This window comes from Hipposideros armiger, unplaced genomic scaffold (genome assembly GCF_001890085.2).
Source record: "Hipposideros armiger isolate ML-2016 unplaced genomic scaffold, ASM189008v1 scaffold_118, whole genome shotgun sequence".
NCBI lineage: Eukaryota > Metazoa > Chordata > Mammalia > Chiroptera > Hipposideridae > Hipposideros > Hipposideros armiger.
In genome coordinates, this window is record NW_017731468.1 from 769,637 (window position 1) to 791,645 (window position 22,009).

Consider the following 22,009-nt stretch of genomic DNA (forward strand, 5'->3'; position numbering starts at 1 on the left):
GGTCATAAAGATATTTTCAAATAAAAAGATAGCTATCTGCTTGGAATGTTTAAATGTCCATTGAATCGAAGGGAACCTTAGAGATCACTTATTTCAACCTCCTTTTACAAATATGGATGTGAAAGGACATTATGTAACTCGCCTGTGGCTAGATTGCTAGATACTAATATTTTAACCCGAGGATGTTTTAAAAGTAGCCTCACTTAAGATACACCACAGGGACCATGTGAGAGTTTCTGCTTCACAGATTTCACTCCTCCAAAATAGTCACTTAAAGCTGATGACTGTCTGTACGATTTTTTCCTAAGCCCATAAAGATCCTTCCAAAGTACTAACCTGCATGTATTTCTCCTTGTTGTTAAAAATGTTAGATTTTTATTCTTGGATATTTTGAACTTGCTTCTAAATAAATACTATACTTTGAAAGACTATAGATGATTTAACCCAAGGTGATCAATATTGATAGAGGACAGCAGAGGACACTGTCACAGTTTTAGGGGGAGCCTGTCCCAGTCTTATATGGGGTTCTTTATAAACCTTTGGTTGATGGCTATACCACAAAGACTACAATTTGGTAGATGATGTTGGGTCAGTTATATCCTGGTGACTAATTTGCCTTCCTTAAAGGTTAACACATTATAAAATTTTAGGTTTTGTTCTGTTAAACACTAGTTAGAGCAGTAGGAAACATATGTAGGCCACCAATTCGTTGCGTATGGGATCTGCAAATATGAGTTCTAACCATTGGAATTAGGGGGATACAGTGCTTATAAAGGATTTATTTATTCATTAATGGATTCACACATCCATTACTGCAGCAGAAAGAAGTTGCACAATGCACTTGATTTGATCGTGGTTACCTTTATTTGGTAGCTCATCATTCTGTACATGTTCCCACTAGATCATCTAGAGGGGAAACCTACATATGTTGATGTATTTATTTCATAGGGTCTCTGTGAATCCTAAGAAGGAGATTAAGTATTTGAGACTGCATAGCACATTGCCTGATGTCTAGCAGACCTTCAGTAAGTGTTTCTCCTACTTTCCCTTCCTTTTTTCTTCCTTGGGTTTTAGCATGGGTGGAACCTTTCAGCAATATAACCAATTCTTGTCAAAAGAGAAGTTAATAAAATTGTTCACATTTAAAAGTGTGTATTTTAAAATCACCATCAGTGTTTGTTGAGCACTCATTTGACTCACAGGATGCTTAGATTTTACAAGATTTTAATACCTTTTCAGAAATAGTCAACTGAAAAGTCAAGTTCCGTTGGTCCAAGAAAAATTTACTCAACATCTATGATTTATCCAGCTAGTTTTGGGCTAGATCTAGGGTGTTTTTTGAGTACCTGACTGAGGAATTTGTATTTAATGCGTTAGTAGAGAGCTATTGTAGGTCCTGGGACATTTGAAAGATAAAAAGAAACAAACAAACACAAAAACCTTTTAAAAATGGGACCAAAGGGGCCGGCCGAGTGGCTCAGCTGGTTAAGAGCTCGCTCAAGAGTGCGAGCTCTGGGGCCGGCCGAGTGGCGCGATGGTTGAGAACTCACTTGGGATGCCAGAGGGCCCCGGTTCGGATCCCACATATGAGGGCCGGTGAACACTGCTCTCCACAGCTGGGATGCTGGACAACGGCTCGGCCTGGAGCTGGGCTGCCGTGGGTCGCTGGCGACCGCGTGGGCTGCAGTCCCTGTGGCAGTGGGTTGCCATGGGCTACCGTGTGTAGCCAGCAGCCAGCGTGAGCGGCCAGCGGCCGTCCAGAGGCCGGCGACTGATCTGCCTCACCCGGGAGGAGCGGAATGATGGTGCCGGCTTGGGCCGGCGGGGCGACGTCCTCCACAACTAGACTGAGGAACAAACCAACAGCAACTTGTCTGTTCCCCTTCCCCTGATTCCCCAGCGCTGTTCCCCTTCTCCAATTCCCCAATAAAATCTTTAAAAAAAAAAAAAAAGAGTGCGAGCTCTGAGCAACAGTGGTTCGATGCCCGGCCTGAGCTGAGCTGCCGCTGAGCTGCCAACAGGTGGCAGGATGGCTCAGCTAAAAACAAAACAAAACAAAAATGGGACCAAAAAAATTTATTTCCAAACCTTCTTAAAGTACATGTATACCAGGGGTGCCACAAAAATGTATACACATTTTAAGAGATGTTATCTATACTCAAGCGGTAGTTGACTGTAATCAGAAGTGTCTGGATGCTGATGGTAACCACTTTGAGCACCTCTTGTAATTGCAAAAGTCAAACGTGACTTGTATTCATCTTTTGTTATTGGTGTATATTGAGTATTACAATTAATATAGTTTTCTTCTTTCTTAAAATGTGGATAAATTTTTTGGGGCACCCTCTGTATGTTAGGTTAAAAAGAAGAGGGTAAATTCTCTCTACACCTTTGTGTAGTTTTTTAACATTGACCCCCCAGTCCTGTGTTTGTGAACTGAAAACCACTCACTGTAAATATGGAACCACATGCGCTAAAGGTTTGTGGAGTGAGTTTCAGCTGTATGAAACCACTTCGAGAACTTGGCCTTTAAGCCATCACCACAAGGAGACCCAGTATGTTCAGGACAGTTTTTTCCGACCCACCCACTCCTGCAAGGAAAGGAGAAGACAGGCCGAGCTGAGGCCAGGGACTCCATTCAACCCCTTCAAAGCATCGGTGGCTGCCTGAGTGTGTTCAGAGCTTGGTCTTTTGTGGAGCCGGAGCAAAAACAATGTGAGGGCTTTGGCTGCTTAGAGGAATGTGCAGCTCTTTCAGTCGGTGTGCGCAAGCTGCAGCCCCCAGCTTCAGCCCTGCTCTCAGCTTATCCCAGCCCGACAGCCCTGAGGGTAGACCCAGAATGCTTTTCCAGCTGTCCAGGAGGAGACCAGAGGACCAGCATGTGGCTTGTTGATCTAGGGTCAGAGAGAAAACCACAGATGGACTGGGAAGGAAGACCATGCCAAAATTTCAGACTAAATCTAGTGGTTATTTTCATTGCTTAGGAAAGTTTTATACTGTTTATGCTAGACATTTGTGTTTTTTCACTTTATAATACTCCATTTTTATTTTGGGTAAAGACTGAAATTAATGATTCCCTTTAAAACCTCTAGGGTTTCCAAAGCCTTTGTATTTATGTTGCTGTAAAGTCTTTTCTGTGATTTTCTGAGTCAGGAAAAAATCATTGTTAAGGTATACCACATTTCAGTGCTCCAGAGAGAAAAAAAATCCTTCTTTCCAGCTGTCTAGACAATTTGGTTAGAATCTGGAAAATTCAGTTTCAAATTGTATTTGTTATTGTAATGAAAGAATGAAATGAAATTTCAGATATAATTTTCAACTTCCTCTCTGTATTTTGATATCAGCAAGTAACCAGGGATTAGCATCCAGAAATCATGCATCCTTTCATTTATTTAAGATATGTTTGTAATTCTAAATAATTAAAGAGCATTATTCAAAGAGCTTTTAAAAGTAGGTGGCACCTTCTCCCTGTCCCTGTTGGAAAATAACCTCACTTTATTTCCTAACACTAAACGAGATGGGATGAGTGCAAGTAGCCATTGCATCCATGACCCCGTGTCCTTGCCATGTGACCATGTGCTGTGCAGTTCTTGCCAGGGCAAGTGCAGGGATGTCCAAGTGATGGAGGCCAATTCCCAGCTCCTGGCAGCTGCTACTTTCACCACTTTGTGATGAAGCAGCCTGTGGCTAGTCAGCCTGGTTAAAGCCTTGGTGACTTGGAGGCAGAGTGGATGCCTTAACAGGATGCATCTTCTAAGGCTTAGACTCTGGTTGGGCTGTCCCAGTTGGTTACACACTGCAGTTTTCAGATGTTCTATTGTGACTTAATATTGTTGGCATTTCTTCATAAAAATTTTCTGTAAAACACTTTTAACGTATTGGTTAGAGTTAATTTGTGAAGAGCAATTACTGCTTTGAGTTGCCCAGTAATAGACATTTCAACTAAACGTTCTACCTGCAGATTCATATATATATATATATATATATATATATTTCATACATATATATATAATATATATATATTATTTTGTGTGTGTGTGTGAAAGCTGGAAATGTGCAGTTTTTCGCTTAGCTACTGTCTACTATTCTTATTTACCCCTCAGTACCCAAACCAAGGATTTTTTAAAAATCAAACTTCGGAAGTCCTGAACCCATTACCCTTCCAAGAAATATATTTGAATAAAGAAATCCATGAGCTGTGCAGAGGGCAAGGTTACAGTAAATGCAACTTTTAAGTGTTAGTGGTTTGAGTTGCAGGAAAAGGAACAAGAAGTTCAGGTGGTGGTAGGGCCTTTAATGAACTGAAAATTGGTATAGGAAGGACGGGCAGTGAACTCACCTGAGGATGTGGACAAAGGGCTTTAGGAATGCCAGGCTTGTGACAAAGTCGTACTTAATAGTCACAGGATACGCTGAAATGTCTGCGTTTTCAAATTCACTGTACACACTTTTTTTTTTAGTGGTTTCTCTCTTTTATGCATGCACACATACCCACATATGTACATGGCTCCTGAAGGCAAGATTTGAAACCAAGAACAGCATGCAATAATAAAAGGGGGAAAGACATCTTTAGAGAAACAGCATTAGAATTGACAGGAAATAGAATTTTGGCTCTGGACCTGAAGAATAAAGGCAGCGGGTTGCACACTCAGTTGGCCTCAAAGAAACTCAGTGTTCCTTCTCTCCTCTCCAGGAGAGAGTAGGCCTTTGTGAGCACCTGGAGCCTGTCCGTACAGCAAGGCTGTGTCCTCAGCTCGCTGTTCAAATGGGAAACACTAGAGAGTGTGTACATGCTGATAAAGCTTTTAAGTTCGAAAGTGAGTCCACTTATAAGGTTCAAGAATAGCCTCCATTTATTGATCACTAACTTACACGCATTGCATTTTATATACATTATCTCATTTAGGCATCATAACATCCCTGTGGGGTAATTACTCTTCCCCATTTTATAAAAGATAAAAACTTACGAGGTTCACTGACCTGTCCAAGGTCACACACTAGTAAGTGACAGGACTTGGATTTAAACTCAGGTCTACTGGGTTCCAGAATATTTTCTTCACTGCCGTCCTGTGTGCTGTATTATTCGTAACTATAAAGACCCTGTTTCTGCTCTCAAGATCATTTTGGTCTAGCCAGCGTGCTGTCTGAGGGCTACTATGGAGAAGGCAACTGGCATGTGTCCCCTGCTCTGACAGATCTAAATGTGCAATCACAGTGACAGGGTGCAGGGAAGAAAGTGAGCAATTCTGGACCGGATGAGGTGCAGTAAGATTTTTGCCAAAAAAGCGATACCTGAGCAGAGTTCAAAGTATGGAAAGCAGTTTCCAAAGCGTAGAACGGTGAAAGGACATTCATTTCCAGCGAGAGTGAACTGCAGTGTGCAAGGTACTAAGGATAAAACAGTGGTTGGTGTGACAAAACATAAAGATTAAAAAAAGAAAAGAAAAGAAAATAGGATAACGTGAGGCCCCAGCTTCCGCCTTCTCACCCAGCCTTCAGAGATACCCTGAAAGGTCGGGTTGTCTCGGCTTCTAAGATCGTCATTCCCCAAGAGCAGATGGCCGTGCTCTATGCGGAACAGACCATAATGGCAGGGCGTTTGTGGGTAAATTTCACGAGGGGCTTGGAGGTAGGTTAGACATATCTTCTTCAGACTCAGCCTAGCTGCCCACATGTTCACCCCTTGGTCAAGTCGGGGCATCTAGAGAAAGTGGATGATCATTTTCATCAGCAGCAGAAGTTTGGGGGCTTCTGTTTTGTACAAGGTACAGCCTGATCTCTAGAAAGTAAGGACTGGAGCTAGGTCCGGGAACGCGGAAGAAGCGGGGAACGTGAATTATGTCAGTGACAGAGACTGGAAGGAGATACTGGCTGCATCCTGGAGCCATTCTGAGACTTCTATGAAGACTCACTCTCGTTCTTGTGAAATGGGGGGCTCGCTCAGGGCCACTGGGCCTTACAGTCCTCTCCGTTCAAAACTACCTCCCCCACATTGCCTGGAAATGTTCTCTTACCCATTCTGCCTTGTCGTGAGGATTCAATGATGTAGTACATGCAAAGCTTTTAACACTAAGCCTGGCCCCTCTGTAGATGCTCAGTAAATATTATTATCAGCAGCATTTTTATTGTTCGGCTTCCCATTCTACCGCTTAGGGATGGGTTGGCTTCAGAAATCATTCGTACCTCAGTGTGATGAGGTTGAACGGGTTATGTTGGAATCATTTGGCTTTTCCAGGGCTCTGAGGATTCTGAGGCAGCCATTTTATAAAGTCTTAAAAAGACTGAACTTTGCAGGTGGACAGACCCTGCAAAAGGGATGTGCCGCTTGCTAGTTTGATGACCTAAAGTATGTTGGGAAAACTCGCTTTCGTCATCTTGAAATTAAGGAGGATGATAATGACCTTGTAATGAAGATGTAGTGAAGAAAATAAAATAGGGTCTAAAGTAGGTAGCCAGTCCTGGCACATAGTAGTCATTTAATAAACCTCAGCTCCCTCCCTTTTGACCGGATGCACTGAGGAGCAGTGTGTGGTCATGTTGGGAAAGGCACAGGCCTGGGAAGGCACCTCTTTCTTGCCAAACCCGAACGGTCTTTCTGCCCGACCCCACTGAGTCACAGCTGGACCATGCTCTCCCGGGCTACCCACCCCCCTCTCTTGGTGTCCCACCTCAGTTCTTCTACAACAGCCTGTGTTTACTTCTTTTTAAAATTTTCTTTTTCTTTTTTTAATTTCTTTTTTTAACAGTGTGTTTTTCCAGGACCCATTAGCTCCAAGTCAAGTTGTCCTTCAATCTAGTGGTGGAGGGCGCAGCTCAGCTCCAAGTCCAGTCGCCGTTTTCAATCTAGTTGCGGGAGGCACAGCCTACTGTCCCATGTTGGAATCGAACCGGCAACCTTGTTAAGAGCACGTGCTCTCACCAGCCGAGCCATCCGGCCGTCCCCAGCTTGTGTTCACTTCTCACGGCTCTGCAAAGCAGTGGCTGACTGGCCCTTTCTCTCCCCCTAGACTGAAGGTTCCCTGTGGCCTGGGCAGTGACTTTTCTCTCTGATTCTCTGGTGTCTAACCCAGTCCTTGTGTTAGGTCCTCAGTAGATGTTGCCATGGCCTAACCTACAGGTATGGGTGAGCAGAGACAGTTTGGGTGATGTCCGGCCATTTACCTGAGAAAGCTTTCAGGAAAACTGGACTAGATTCTGAGGGTAAACAGAAGAGGGAAACACCTGGAAAAAAGTTTAGCCACCACTGTGAAACTGGATGAACTCAGAAGAGGGTCTTTCCCTGCTCTGAATACTATCTTCTAAACCGAGGGAGCCTCAAGGTTCCTGAAGCCCAGAGGTGTGTATCACTCTCACTTAAAAGTCCTTTACCTCCTCCAGGAAGCCATTCAACTGTCCACCCCCGCTGCTCTTCCTTCTGTGCCACTTGATCCCTGTGTGTCTCTCGGCAGGCACCACTGATTTGTGAGCGTGAGGCTATCTGTCTGGCTCCCCTCTAAGCTGGTGGTTCCCTGAAAGCAGTGGCCTTGTTCTCCATCTCCATCTCTCTAAAGCAGAGCACATACCTGACAGTTACACTGTGTGCAAAGGAGCAACTGGCGATTCTTACCCGGGATCTGGGAAATGCTGCCCCACGGGTTTTGGATGTGCGTCATGAACCTCTAAAACTGCATGGGAAATTGCATGCATATATATTCATAAATCTATTTCTCTTGCGAGAGAGTCCGCGGTTTATATTAGATTCCAAAATGTTTTCATGATCCTACAAATGTTAAAAAAAAAAAATCCAGCACACTCATTTAGACATTTTTCACATACTTGTAAATTAAAGCGTGTGTTTTTATTAGCTGGGAGATATTTTTATGCTCCCTCAATTTCCAGGTATAAACTACAGCATAGAATAGCCCACAAGCTCCATCTTGGAGCCACGGATGTGGTTCTGCTTGGACGCTGCTGCTTACACTTCCTGGAGGGTCCACCCAGCCTTTCTGAGCTCCATTTTATTTTTTTACCTGTGAATTTAAGTTTCTAAAGTCCTTGTGTCCTACAGGAATGTTACATAGTAAAGAGATAATGGGTGTACATGCATTTTATAAACTCAATCTCTACAGTTGGGGGTGCAAGTATTAGTATTATAAATGTGTCATTTCTCATGTTACACCAGTGCCAAGAATACAGTAGGCAGTCGAGAAATATGTGATTAAAATGACCATGGAACAGGCTTATTGGAGTGAGAGAGCTAGAGGTTTAAAGACACTAGTGTCCGTGTGTCCGACAGGTCCTGTGGAGGACCTGGTATCCAGGCCTGGAACACAGCTAGGAGTACTGAGGAAATGATTTTCAAATGATGGTAAAAGTCAAAATGGCCTTCTAGATTCCAAGTCCATTTCTTTATTTTTCAAGAAGAATTGAGACTCAGAGAAATAGAGGCTGTCTGTCCCACTTCTTTTCAGAAGGGCTTGAGAATCTTCCTCATCACTTTCAGTGGAAGCCAAAAAAATCTTGCCTTCATATCATGAATTTGTCTCCTCTTAGACTTATCAGGGTAATCACTTCATAAGGTACATAAATGTCTAATTACTGTTGGGTTGTCAGAAAAGTCATGCCACATGTTTGCGACAGATGGCACTAGTTCATTTTCGGAAGTACTAGATTTATTCGCATCTATGTTATTGCTATGTCATTTGACAGCTGACAGTTCTAGCTTCATTCTAAAAAAAAAATTGAGCGATTTGGTTGAGTATTGGAAATTTTACAGCAAGTTGAAGTCACCTGAAGAAGCTGGGATACGTAAGCAAGCTCGATATTTGGGTTCCACATGAACTCAAAGAAGTTCATTTGATGACACGTATAAACATCTGCAATATGCTCATTAAACGTGAGGAAAACGATCCTTTTTTGAAGCAACTGATAACTGGTGATGAGAAGTGGATTGTTTACAACAATGTGGTGTGCAAACAGTCTTGGTCCCGACGTGAGACCAAATGACATTGAAAGTAGCCTCAAATGACACTGAAAGTAGACATTCATCAAAGGAAGGTTATGCTCTCAGTGTGGTGGGACTTTAAAGGTGTCGTGTTTTTTGAGCTCCTACCAAGGAACCAAACAATCGATTCAAACGTGTACTGTCGGCAGTTGGGCAGTTTGAATGAATCCATCATCCAGAACTGTCCAGAGCTTGTTAATTGTAAAGGAGTTGTGTTCCACCGTGACAACGCGAGATCACACACAAGTTTGATCACCCGTCAAAAATTATTGGAGCTTGGATGGGATGTGTTGCCACACTCACCATACTCGCCTGACCTTGGGCCGTAAGACTTCCACTTGTTTCACTCTTTTCAAAACTCCTTGCATGGTATAACGTTCAATTCAGATGAAGCTATAAATCAGCACCTTGTTCTGTTTTTCGCAAATAAAGGCAGGTCTTTTTATGAATGAGGAATTATGAAGCTCACTGAAAGACGGCAAAAGGTTATTGAACAAAACGGGCAATATATCATTGATTGATCTTTGTTCTTTATATAAATAAATGACCTTTGAAAAATATAGACAAAATACATCATGACTTTTACAACAACCCAATATGTTGTACACATGAAACTAATACAATATTGTATGTCAACTCTAATTGAAAAGTAAATTTTAAAAAATGGTACAGCATTCACACCACACAGTCTTAATTCCGTTATTGGGGCCACTTAGCGGCTGGCAGTTCTTAGAACGTGGTGACTAGGCACAGTGCACTAGAAAAACTATTTCCAAAACAGCTTTTTTCTTGGAATGTTCTCACAGACACATCAGAGCAGTGGCCATATAGGTTATCACCACCACTCTCAGCTCGACTGAGACCCAGAGACGTTCCTATGACTTGTCCAAGTCACAAAACTCAGTGCCCAAAGCAAGGTAAAAATCCAGTTGCTCTAATTTTCCATCCTCAGAGCCACTGGCTTCTGTTTGCTCTAAGAGCACCCCTGCTTGATTTTGGCACATTTACTGAATCAAACTAGAAGAGTCTATCCAGGGGGAAGATTTTGGCACATTTACTGAATCAAACTAGAAGAGTCTATCCAGGGGGAAGATAGATTTTAGTTTAAAATATATATTCCACCTAGGGCTGAAAAGGCTGTGTTTATGTCCCCTCACACTCCAGGCCAGATATTTCTGGAGAAAAGCAAAATCTCATCAGATGCCCTTCTTGCCCCTAATTGACAAAACAGTAACCTGGAAGTGTGTTTTTGCTTAATGGCTCTGTGTGTGTGTGTGTGTGTGTGTGTGTGTGTGTGTGTGTGTGTTGACTATAATCTATCCTTTCATTTAAGCAATTTGCAATAGAGAGGAGTTTGAAATTACATTTAATTATTGCTTTATAATGAATGTGACTTAATTAAATATCACTTAAAAATAGTCTTCTCTTTTCCTGTAATTGCATTACTTTTTTGAGGGGAGGTTTTATTTTGCTCTTTAACTTGATTGTGCTTTTGGAAAGTACCCTAGTACAGGGTATCCGAAAGCAGAAAATCCTGGCACTTTTCCCACTTTCCATTCCTTCTTCTGTACGGACGCCAGATTCCTTTGGGAAATCATCATTTGTAAAAGGTCAGGAGCAAAAGGAGGGGTGTTCTTTAGTGTACAGTTACTACTAATTAGAAACTAAACATCTGTAACCATGTCAGAGTTATTTGTATTTGAAAAGAAACATTTATACACAAGAGCCCTTTCGGTAACATAAAACACACTATAACACGGAAGTGTGTGTGTTGGAGGAGCAGGGGACAGACAGAAGGGAAGCTTCCAACAAATGACTGTGCTGAGTGAGGTCATTTGCTAATTAAATCTCAAAGCATTTTTCAGAGTATTTTCTTTTCTCTGTCAAGTGAAGTTTTCTCACTAACCCCCATCTCCCCCCCCCCCGCCCTAAGGTCCAAAGCAAACATTTTACTCTATTTGCCAATTACAGATTAAACATTTAATCTTTTTAAAGAAAAAAAATAAGTGAGAAAATGGGTGAGTTGGCAGGACCCAGTCAAAGACCGTTGGAGAATCTCTAGCCACCTACTGTAACCTTAGCCCTCAGCGTCTTCCCATAATAGGATGTAAGGCGAGCTCTTCCCCATCCTGGCAGTGCGTGCTGATTGACCTAGCTCATGGACCTACGCTCTTAGGGGAAAAAAATGACACAATGTTTTGACTTATCCGGTACCTCTATCTCCTCCTCGCCTACCTCCTCCTCCCTACCCTACTCCCCATGATGAAATTCTGCTCGGGTCATTCCATTTGTACAGAAATGTTATCTGTACTTGTATTGTCATATCAAGATAAATGTCAGTGATACCTCTGGGGTGTTAGGAACATTTCAGTCTTAGGGTTTTTCCTCCACATGCTAAGCCTACATGGCCACATAGGCCTAATGGCTCAGATTTTACCACTAATTTCTTCTTGGAAAACTGATTAATTTTAGAGAAAACAAAAACAAAACAAGAGCCCATCTCTTTCCCCTGTAGAGTCTGCTATCTTCTGACCTTTCCCATTCTTGTCTTGGCATCTTAAGACATTTCTGTAAGTTGAGTGAGTTACTTTTTCAATTGGATGTAAAGATCATGAAGCCTTGAGAGTTCTAGTCAATAACTTATTTAAGCTAGGACTTACCATATTGGACTTTCCTCTCAAATAATACTATATCTGTGAAGGCTCTCAGGTGCACAGTTTCAGCAAAATGGTTGTGGACTCTCAGGTCCTGAGTGTTTACAAAGTCAACAGGCCCTTAGATGAGGACATGCCTTTCCAATGACCTGTGTAGAATCTCAAAATACCCCTTGTCCATGACGTTGACTTATTTGAGAACTGGCTTCTCTTTGAGCTCTTTGGGTGTGAGTTAGCCCAGAGGCAAGGATTTGGTGACCTGAGGGTCCATCTCTTGTTCTCTTGACAGTGGGTTCAGATCATGTTGTCTACCATTTATGGCTGACCCACTTCTCAGCCTTAGGCTCCACTGTTATGCAAGAGCCACTACTTCAAGCAGACACATCTACCTGCACCTTGAGCATTTCTACTCTTGCTTTACACCCCTGTCCCTGGTTGAAACAACTGCCTTGTTTCTTTTGGCGTTACTTGAATTATGCTTGCTTTCCGGAGTTCCATCCTTCTCAGAACCACAAGTAAAGTTTTATCCTTCGGTAGCCATAATGTTAAGATCACTTGCTTATCATTTTTCCAGTACTCTCTTGTGCTTTTGGTCATCTTCTCAAATGTGCTTCTCATCTTGCCAACCAGAGAGTATAGGCTCCTCAAAGGCAGCACTGACGGTCTTGTTTCTCATGGCTCTTCTCATGGTGCTTTTGTTCCTTATGAGTGCCCAATAAATGGTTGGTTGATTGTTGAGGTGTAAGCCATTTTTGCCTATTTATTGTCTTATTCTCAAAGCCTATCTGCATTTATCCCTGTGATAGAATCATAGATGTTAATGGTATTTATAAGAAAAGCAAAGTCACCTTTGGAACTAATGCAAACACACACACACACACACACACACACACACACACACACACACCATTTGGAATGAGGGAATTATAAAAAAAATCATTTGGAATAAAGAGCAACTTGCTAAAACCCCCTCAGCTTTGATGTCGCATCCAGAACTATATAGATCATCAAAGGCACAGATGTAGAAGTGAGGATTGAATGGTCTTGTCTTTCTGTTTCTTCCCAGATGTGGCTGCTCACCTGTCTACCGCTCCCGTGAAATGGCAGCTCGTGCCTTGGTCCCATTTGTTATGAAAGACGAAATCCCTGACACCATCCGAGCTCTGTTGGCCAAACTCCCCAACTGCACTGACCAGTGTTTCCGGCAAAACCATATTCATGGGACACTTCTCCAGGTAAATAAAGTTACTTTGTGTGACTTCTGTCAAACACCAAGGATTGAACTTTGGTTGCTCAGGTACTGTTAGCAGGTAACGATTTGATGCACACACTTTTCATTTTATCCAAAAAACTTTTTATATTGCTGAAAGAACAGGTATTTCCTAGGTGTATTTTTTTCATTATATTCATGAATACAGCGTTACACTGTGATTCTCCCAGATCATCTGCTGCTTTAAATCCTGTTTTCTACATCATGCTTTCCCATTTGTACTTACCTCTCTGAACCAGGTAAAACTTTGTCTTTTCCATCAAGTATGCCTGCAGAACATTCTAAGCCACTCCCTGTTCAGAGTTAAATTGTGAGTGTTTCTTGAACGAGAGGTTAGCCCAAGAAGCACAAGGGGAGTTACTCATGCCTATCAGGGAGTATGCTCTGCAAAACAGTACCATAGTACGTGGAAATAGCAAACCTACTTTTCAGTTTTCTCTGCACTATAAAGGAGACTTTTTGTTTTTGAAAAAATTGACTTCTTATTGAAACTCCCTTTAACTCCTAGCTATAAACTTGGGGACAGGTGGAATTGGTGAGGAGATCTGAGAAGGTCTGATGTGGTCTCTCACCATGGGGCGGGGCTGGGAGTGGGCTTTAAATATCAGGTCATGTTTCTGATTTGTGAGCACAGTTGAGAGATGGCTTTGAGATCCCAATATATGTTATAAGCTTGGGGTCTACACTGCTGACATGTAAGGCAGTGGGGAGAGTGGTTAACAACATGGGACTCTGGAGCTAGACTGTCTGGGTGTCAGTCCGAGACCCAACACTCACTACCTGTACATCTGTGTCTTGGTTTTTGAAATGAAAATAATGGTAGTGTATGCCTCATCGGGATTTTGTGAAGACTAAATGAATTAATGCATAGAAAGTGCTTAGAATGCTTAGGATAGTACCTGGTACATAAGATATAGGGATAGAAATAGTTATTATTGTTATTATTAACAGTTTTAATGAGCCTGTACTATAATGAAAACTAATATTTTTAGTAACTAATTCCCTCTGGGGGAGGGAATTAGACCTATCTTCTTGCCTTCCTTTCTTGGTTGTTTTGATATTCAACAAGTATTTGCTGAATGCCTCCTACCATATTACTGTGTCACAGTGAAAGCAATGACAAGTCAGTTCTTACATTGAAGGAGCCGAGGACAAAATAGACCAAGAAATGGGCTCTCACCATGTGGTGTGCTAAGGGCCAGAAGAGCGCATAGCAGGGCCACCTGACTGGTCTTGGGGAAGTCAGGGAAAGCTTCCCAGAGAACGTGACATCTAAGCAGAGAGCAGAAGAAGTTAGCCACGTGAAGGGAGGAAAAGAGTCTCCCGTGCCAATGGGACAACTTATAGAAAGGCTCAGGGTGGGTGAGAAGTCAGCCCATCTGGGAATGCAAGTTTGGGTGGGACTGAAGTTCTAGGTTGGCAGCGCTCAGGCTGGTCTCAGGGCCCCTTTACCCTCTTACAAGTCGTTGAGGATCCCAAAGAGCTTTTGTCTATTAATAGTTCATTAGAAACTGAAACAGAAAATCTTAAAACGCAAGATCTCACAAGCACACATTCCATTAGTCATTAGAGTGATGGCATCATCTTATACCTTGTAGCCTCTGCAAACTCCACTGTACACTTGTGAGAGAATGAAAATAAAAGAGGAAAGTAATGTCTTAGTATCATTTTGAAAATAGCTTAATCTTATAGACCTCCTAAAAAAGATGATGCGGCCCCGAAGCCTCCCAGACCACGTCCTCTGGTCTATGTTATGTGCCTTATGGATCTTTGGTACTTTCTTCACTACAGACTCTTGAGCACTCATCTCCCTTTCCCTTAGTCCTCACTATATCCCTGTCAGGAAGAGAGGATCAGGGGTTATTATCTTGGTTTTAAAGATGGGACCCTGAGGCCCATACAAGCTAGATCTCTTGATTCTGTCAGCCTGCTGCATCTCTGAAGGGAAGGGGCTGGCAATAATGAGTAATGCAGAACACGCTTTTCAAAGAGATCCATTGACTGTGCATCTGAGTTAGAAAGAAGGCTCAGATCGTCAAGGCGGGGATCAGCCATCAGATCTTCTTTATTGAAAATAATACACTCTTGGCTGAACTTTGTCAGAAGTGGTGAGGTTGGAATTGCTTCTTTGGCTCTTTTACTAGTCGTACAAATGGGCCTCCCGGCCGAGTTTCCCCCACACACCACTAACGGGCCTGGCTTAAGTTTTACCAGTCTGCACAGCAACAAAACATGACCATTTGCTCTGTCTCTGGGCTCCCTTTGATATTCTCACATTTACTTTTTCTGCCACATAAAATGTGAAACAATATGGGAAGGTAAAAACCCTATTACTCTGGGGTGGTTGTGGCTGTTGCTGTTGTTCCTGAGAGATGAAGGGCTTGTTGGAAAAAAGAAAAACAACACCAGTCTGGGTGGTGGGTATTGTGTTCATGTTTGTCAAACAGATTCCTGTCTTTACCAAGGTTGGTTTATACCCTGGTTGAAAAAACACAGTCAAAGGCATGTGAAAATCTTTCTGTCATGTCCATTCGCATGTCTCATCTGTGTTGTAATAGTTCTGTTCCACCCTGTTGTTCTTTATGGGAAAACATAAGGGGTTAAGATTGGGAGGGCCCTTTTTCTCCTACTCTACAGCTTATAGATTCCTTCTCCATATAAAGCTACCTTTGAAATCAGTAAAACGCCTGCACCTGGAAAAGAGATGGTAGGGATTGAAAGGAATGATAATCTCCATGGGACTTTCAGAGCCAGCTAAGTAAATAGAAAATTGTCGTTTTTTTCAAAAGCAGGAAATCATTTTGTAATCAGAAAGGCAATTCTTTCACAGAACGTTTTCTTGAATTATACATTTTGACTTCTTTGAAAACTGTTTACATAAATATATCCAACCTCAGAAGTATTTCTATAGTATACCTTAACAATGAGAAATAAGCTTAAAAAAAAAAAGAGAGAAATATGCTGATCTCTGAATTTTCTGGGACCATGGAAGAAAGACTCAAATGATAGGACATGCAGAAAAAAAGAAAGAAAGAAAGAAAGAACATGTGGGATTCATTTCTTAATCATTTTAAAAACCAGAGGTTCATAGTTGTGATGCTGAAATGGATGGAAGTAATGCCCATCAGAAAAGGTGAGATTATGCAGTAGGTTCACAAGAGCCCCTGGTAAATCATATTAAATCTCAATAAAGGCTAGATAAGAGCCATGGACATTACCTCACTTGGGAACAACACTGGCAGGGCTACCCTGTCTTTTAAATAGAATTATCCGTCTGTTTTTGTTGCCAAAATTCTGCATGTTGGGGACTTAAGATTTTTACGAGGTTTCTTATCACTCCCAAGAAATCACACTGGAGTCCAACAAAGTTCTCTTGTATTGAGGAAGATTTTGGCCAACAGTCATGAGGAAAGATTTATTCTGATTCTAGGGTATTTAACTCACCCTTTGGTGTTTCATAAAGAAATATAACCATTTGAAGGAAAAGTTTGAATTTTGAGTTTTTTCATTTCCTGTCTGTTTTGGTTATTTTTTCTGATGGTGTAAACATAAAAAGGTGATCCCTGCTCTTTCTTTAATTAAGCTCTTTTATATGGGTAAGGTAAAGTGGGTAGGTTGAGGCAGTTTACCTTCTGCTTTAAAGCAGAAAAATCACTTGTGCATTTTATCTGAACATTCTAGGCAAAGGTATTCCTTTTTTTTCCGTTAATCCAACTAATCACCACATCGCTACACATCCCTATGCTGGTATTAAACGTTCTCAGTTTTTACCAGCAGAACCTGTTGAACACTTCTTTAATTATTTTATTCCCTCCAAGTTTGGAGCCTCGATTTCTGCACTTTTAGAATTCTGAGTCAGAAAAATTCCACTTTTCTGGCTGTGGAGCTGAGCAGCAGTGCTGCATACTTGGGCTGACATGAAATATTAGCCAGGGATGGACTTCAGACAGCCTAGGCCCACGCATTTGGAAAGTTTGCCATAGGAGACGTAAAATGAACACTCTGAGCACCTCCTGCGTTCCACGTGAATTGCATATGTGATTTCATTAATACTCACAGCCACCCAGCAAGGAAGGTGCTATTCCTGCCACCCCCACCCTCCCCAACCCTGGTCTCTGGCGAGGAAATTAAAGTAAGCCTGAGAGAGGGCCTTGTGTAAAGTCACAGAGGACGTCGGGGCAGAGAGAAAATACTAAACTCTGAAGCCTGTGCTCGTTTTTCTCTTTAAAGCTTGCGGCCTCTCTGATAGTTGATATGAATAACACCCTTTCATGCCCAGGGAAACCAAACCAAGAGTCCATCTTCTCTCCTTAAATCTAATTTGATATGATACAACACTGGAAACAAAGGAAGTCCATCAGTATTTTACAGAGGGACAGCGGAAGTCAGTGAAACCCAGAGAAGCTACAAGTGGTAAAATACTTTTTTTTTTTTTTTTTAGCTGAACCATCCTGCCACCTGTTGGCAGCTCAGCGGCTGCTCAGCTCGGGCTGGGACTCGAACTGCTGTTGCTCAGAGCTCAAACTCTTGAACGAGCTCTTAACCAACTGAGCCACTCGGCCGGCCCTGTAAAAGACTTTTAAAAGTACTCATTGTACCTTCCCTGCCTCCGCTCATCTCTTTCTCACCATTTCTCTTTGGTCTTCCATTTAGTGCTTTTAACCTAGGAATAAAGAATCCTCCCTTGGGACCTAGGTTATAGCCAAGTTCGCAGTTACCACACCTTCCGTCATCCCTAAGGGGCTGACAGAACTTCTAAAACATGGGCAACCATAGAAAATTATAGATCCTAGGCCTGGGAGCTGATGGGACCAAGAAAAAGTGGTCAGGATTGAACTCTAGTCAGCATGCACTGTGATATGCTTACCCTGGCCCAGGCACAGGTGAGAACAGGAGTTTATCTTTAAGGGTCGTAAACTCCCAGTGTGAGGATTTGTGGGTTAGAAACCAAGTAAGTGAGCCAGCTGAACCCTGAGGGACCAGGAAGCATATGACTAACACAAATGAAGATGAGGCAAAAATCTGAAGCCACCACACAGGGCACCAGGCACAAAAGGAAGCTGAAACTGAGATCATTTCTGCTTGAGCTGATACACCCTGACACACGCCCTGTTAGGGCTGAGTTAGGGTCTTTATAGGGGTGGGAATAGGAGTGCTGTGCTTCCAGGGACACCATGACAAGAAAAACAGATAGAGCTTCGTACTATCTTTGTGGAAAAGAAAAATAGAAAACCAGGAAAGAAACAAAGGTAGGCCAGGTCAGCCAGCTAAGTTGTCTGAAGGAATCACTGGTCAAGAATCAGGGATAAGACCAACCATTCTTCACTCTCTGCTACAGAGAGAAGCACTGAAAGCAAAGAGAAAATCAGTAATAGAGGTGGCCTTAAGTAGGAATTCTACTGGGTTTCCTAAATAAGGAAAACGAATGTCTTTAGGGGAAAAAAAAATATTTTACTACTACCGTTGCACCAAAATTTAGGATTAAATATAATTTAAAAGAATTATCAATTCCATCTTTTAAAAATGTGACCGGGGCCGAGTGGCTCAGTTGGTTAAGAGTTAGCTTAAGAGCGCGAGCTCTGAGCAACAGGGCCACTGGTTCGATTCTCACATGGGCCAGTGATGCTGCGCCCGAGCTGAGCTGTCGCTGAGCTGCCAGCAGATGGCGGGATGGCTCAGCTGGTGTAACAACAAGACTGCCTGTTCAGTGGGGGCTACGCCCTCCCGCAACTAAGACTGAACACAGCACCTTGAGCTTAGAGGCCACGAGCTGCCGATGGGAAGCCAGATGGCAACTGGTGCCCTCCACAACGAAGACTGAAGAACAACTTGGCTGGTCCTCTCCCCCAGGTCCCCAATAAAATTTTAAAAACAAACAAATAAATAAATAAATAAATGACCATACTGATATGGCCACACTTATGCTTAAAGAATTTCACTATCTTTTTCCTGTTTCTTAAAAGTATAAAACTGTGAAACATAAAGTGGAATACACAAGCTTTCCAGAAATGGCACATTACTTGACAGTCTCCATTTGGTGTCCTAAGGTTGCCCTATCTCCACTGTTGTTTATTTTACACACAGAAAATATAATTTCAAAATGGAAAATGAAAAACAAAAGCATGAAATTATGCTGACGCTGTAAGTTGTAAATGGATTTCTGGTCAGTATGCTTTTTTTTTCTGAAATGACTCATAAAGAAAATGCTCATTCTTGTGACGAGTGGCCAGATTCACTTTTTCTTTCTGAGGCCTTGTGTTCGTGTGAGAGGAGAAAAATCTACGTGATTGGAAGGTCCCCAGTCCAAAAGGGCTAATGCAGAGCTTCTTCAATGGCCTGGCTATACATGTACCAAGTGTCTATTGATTCCTTCAGCTCTCGGGCCCTAGCGGGGCTAGAGACCCAAGCAGTCACCTGCAGCTGAGCATAGCAAGTATCTGTTTATCCCAGAATGCCAAAGAAAGATTATTTTATATGTGTGCTTTGACATGATTAGAATTGGGGTGCGCTGAACTCTTTAAAAAAAAAAAGAAAGAAAGAACTGAACCTTGTTAAATCTTACCTTTTGGCAATATATTCCTTTCTGGATATAAGCCCAGAAAAGTCATTTTTAATTAAAATGCTACTTTTGAAGATGAGTTAATCTTTTCCTTATAAATATCGAGAGGCTTTTATTGGGTGTGTTACTTAGGGAGCTTTCGCTGGGCGTGGAAGACAGCTTTTAGCTGCCAGGTCCGAAGCATGGACTGCAGTGCATGTCAGTGTCACTGCTGCTGTCTGTCATGCTCTGAACCCATGTGTCAGTCAAGGGTATGTGGAATTTAGAGATTTGTCAATTGATGTATCCCCAGGCTTTTGTTACCTTAATGTTCAGGATTAGAGTAGGGAAAATCATGGTGAAAAGAATATGTGTATGTATATATGTATGTATATACCAGGGGTACCAAAAAAATGTATAGAAGCGGACACTTTGGTCAGTGTTGCTTAAGCAGTAGTTTGCCATAATCAGAAGTGTCTGGATGCTAATGGTAACCACACTGAGCACCTCTTGTAATTGCAGAAGTCCAACGTGACTTCTTTCATCTTTTGTTACCGGTATATATTGAGTATTACAATTCTAATACAGTTTTCCTTTCTTAAAATGTGTATACATTTTTTTGTGTGTGTGTGTGTGTGTGTGTGTGTGTGTGTGTGTGTGTGTGTGTGTTTTGAGTGCCTGTGGAGCCTCTTCTGGAATAATTCCCATTGTACTCATGAGAAAAGTGAAGATGAGACAGGATGAGATTTGACTTAAGTTATGCAAGAAGTGGTCAAAAGTGGAGCTGAGATTCAAAGCTTTCAAGCTTGTACAGTTAACCACTACACTGTACTACTTCTCTGGATGAGGGGAAGAACATTCTCAGGCAAGAGTGACTCTAGGGCCTTCAAGGTGTGGGATAAAATGGAAATTGACACTGTCTATTTGTTGATTTGTCAGCTATTGACTGAGCACCAATAGCCCAATACTGTTTCAGGTGCTAAGAATACATTAGGGAGCAAAAGACAGACCTTTGCTCTCAAAGATCATTGCCCTCACATGGCTTACATTCTAGAGGCAGGGAGACAGGCAATAGTAAGTGATATTATAATAAAATTTGTTCACATTTATTATGACAATTATAATAAATAAGTAAATTGCACTATTTATTAGAAGGTAATAATTGCTGTGGACAAAAAGGACAAGTGGAGTAGGACAGGGGGATCGGAAATTGGTAAGAAGGGGCAGGTGGCAGTATTAAATAAAGGTGTCAGAATAGTCATTGTTGAAAAGATAACCTTTGAGCAAATCCCACCAAAAGACAAGGAAAAACTTTTTTTTTATGAAGAGTACACATCTTTTCTCCTGAAATCGAGTTGGTTATGCGTGTCTGTATGTTCGAGACGGCCTTTAGCCATGGAGAAGTGCCAGCAGAGTCAGTGGTAGTGGATAAACAAGGCCAGGAGGGACGCCATTACTCTAGAAACTCGTATGCTCTGTACTGTCCCCGTGCTAGACATGGAGATTACTGGGGACTGTGTGAAATCCTTTCCCTGTAGAAGCACAGTGAGTCATGTCAGTCTGTTATGGTCCCCACAGGCCTAGACAAAGAGGAAAGTATTCATCACATCACCTCCCATGCTTTCCAGGATGGTGTTTACCTAACTGTCTGTACCTGGACCTTAGAGATGTGGAGTACATGTGGAGAATGTTTATGTATTCTTTTATTTAGCAAATAGTTATGGAGTGATTATCAAGTGTATAATACTATGCCTGGTACCATGGAGAATACAAAGAAAAGTTAATATATAACAGGTTCTCTGCCCTCAAGAGGCTTACGAGCTGCCATGGAAAACAAGTCTACCATACCACAAACAATTACACAGAAATAACTGGCTGTGTGGTGTGTGCCAGGAAGTGACTGAGAGCACACCTCTGAGAGGAAAGGAGAAAGCTTCGTGGGGACACTGGGTCTTGAGATAAACCTTTAAAGTAGTTTCCTGCTGTTGAGACAAGGGACTTGATGTGAACCAAGCCACAGGGGAAGCGTGCAGAAGGCGTTTGCAGGGGACAGTGAGTACACCAGCCTGTTGGGTCCAGGAGTGTGCTGGGGAACAGATGGGACATGTAATTGTCAAGGTGGCCACAGGTCAGCACACGAGAGACCACAAGGTCCAGGCCAGGCCGTTTGGATGCTGTAGACCTGCAGCCATCAAAGTGTGGTGTGCAAGACCATAACGCATGAAGAGTATGTTGGCATGTTATTTCTTTTTCTCTCGCCCTCTAAACTATTATTTTATATCTGCTGTATGATGTACATAGCATATTAACAGGGTAGTATATAATTCATTAATATATGTATATACGAGCTGGGAGCATGCGCTCAAAGAGGTCATTCCATGTGGTAAGAGCATAGATGGAACTGGCTTGTTTCCATCTAGCTGCCAGCTCTGCCGCTTGCTAGCTGTGTTATTTTGGGCGAGTTGATTTCTGTGCCTCCGCGACTCCCTCTGTATATGGGAAGATAAAAATACCTCATAGGTTGGTTGTGAGGATTAAATGAATTTATACATGGCTAGCACTCACCA

At 42.2% G+C, this 22,009-nt stretch overlaps 1 protein-coding gene across 1 annotated transcript in view; it reads left to right on the forward strand.

Annotated features, from left to right (window-relative positions):
* The window catches only part of THADA (THADA armadillo repeat containing), a 323,536-nt gene that overhangs the window by 156,655 nt on the left and 144,872 nt on the right, over positions 1–22,009 (forward strand). The window contains exon 28 of the mRNA XM_019647913.1: positions 12,701–12,869. Coding sequence (XP_019503458.1) covers positions 12,701–12,869 — 169 coding nt within the window. The remainder of the gene's footprint in view (positions 1–12,700; positions 12,870–22,009) is intronic.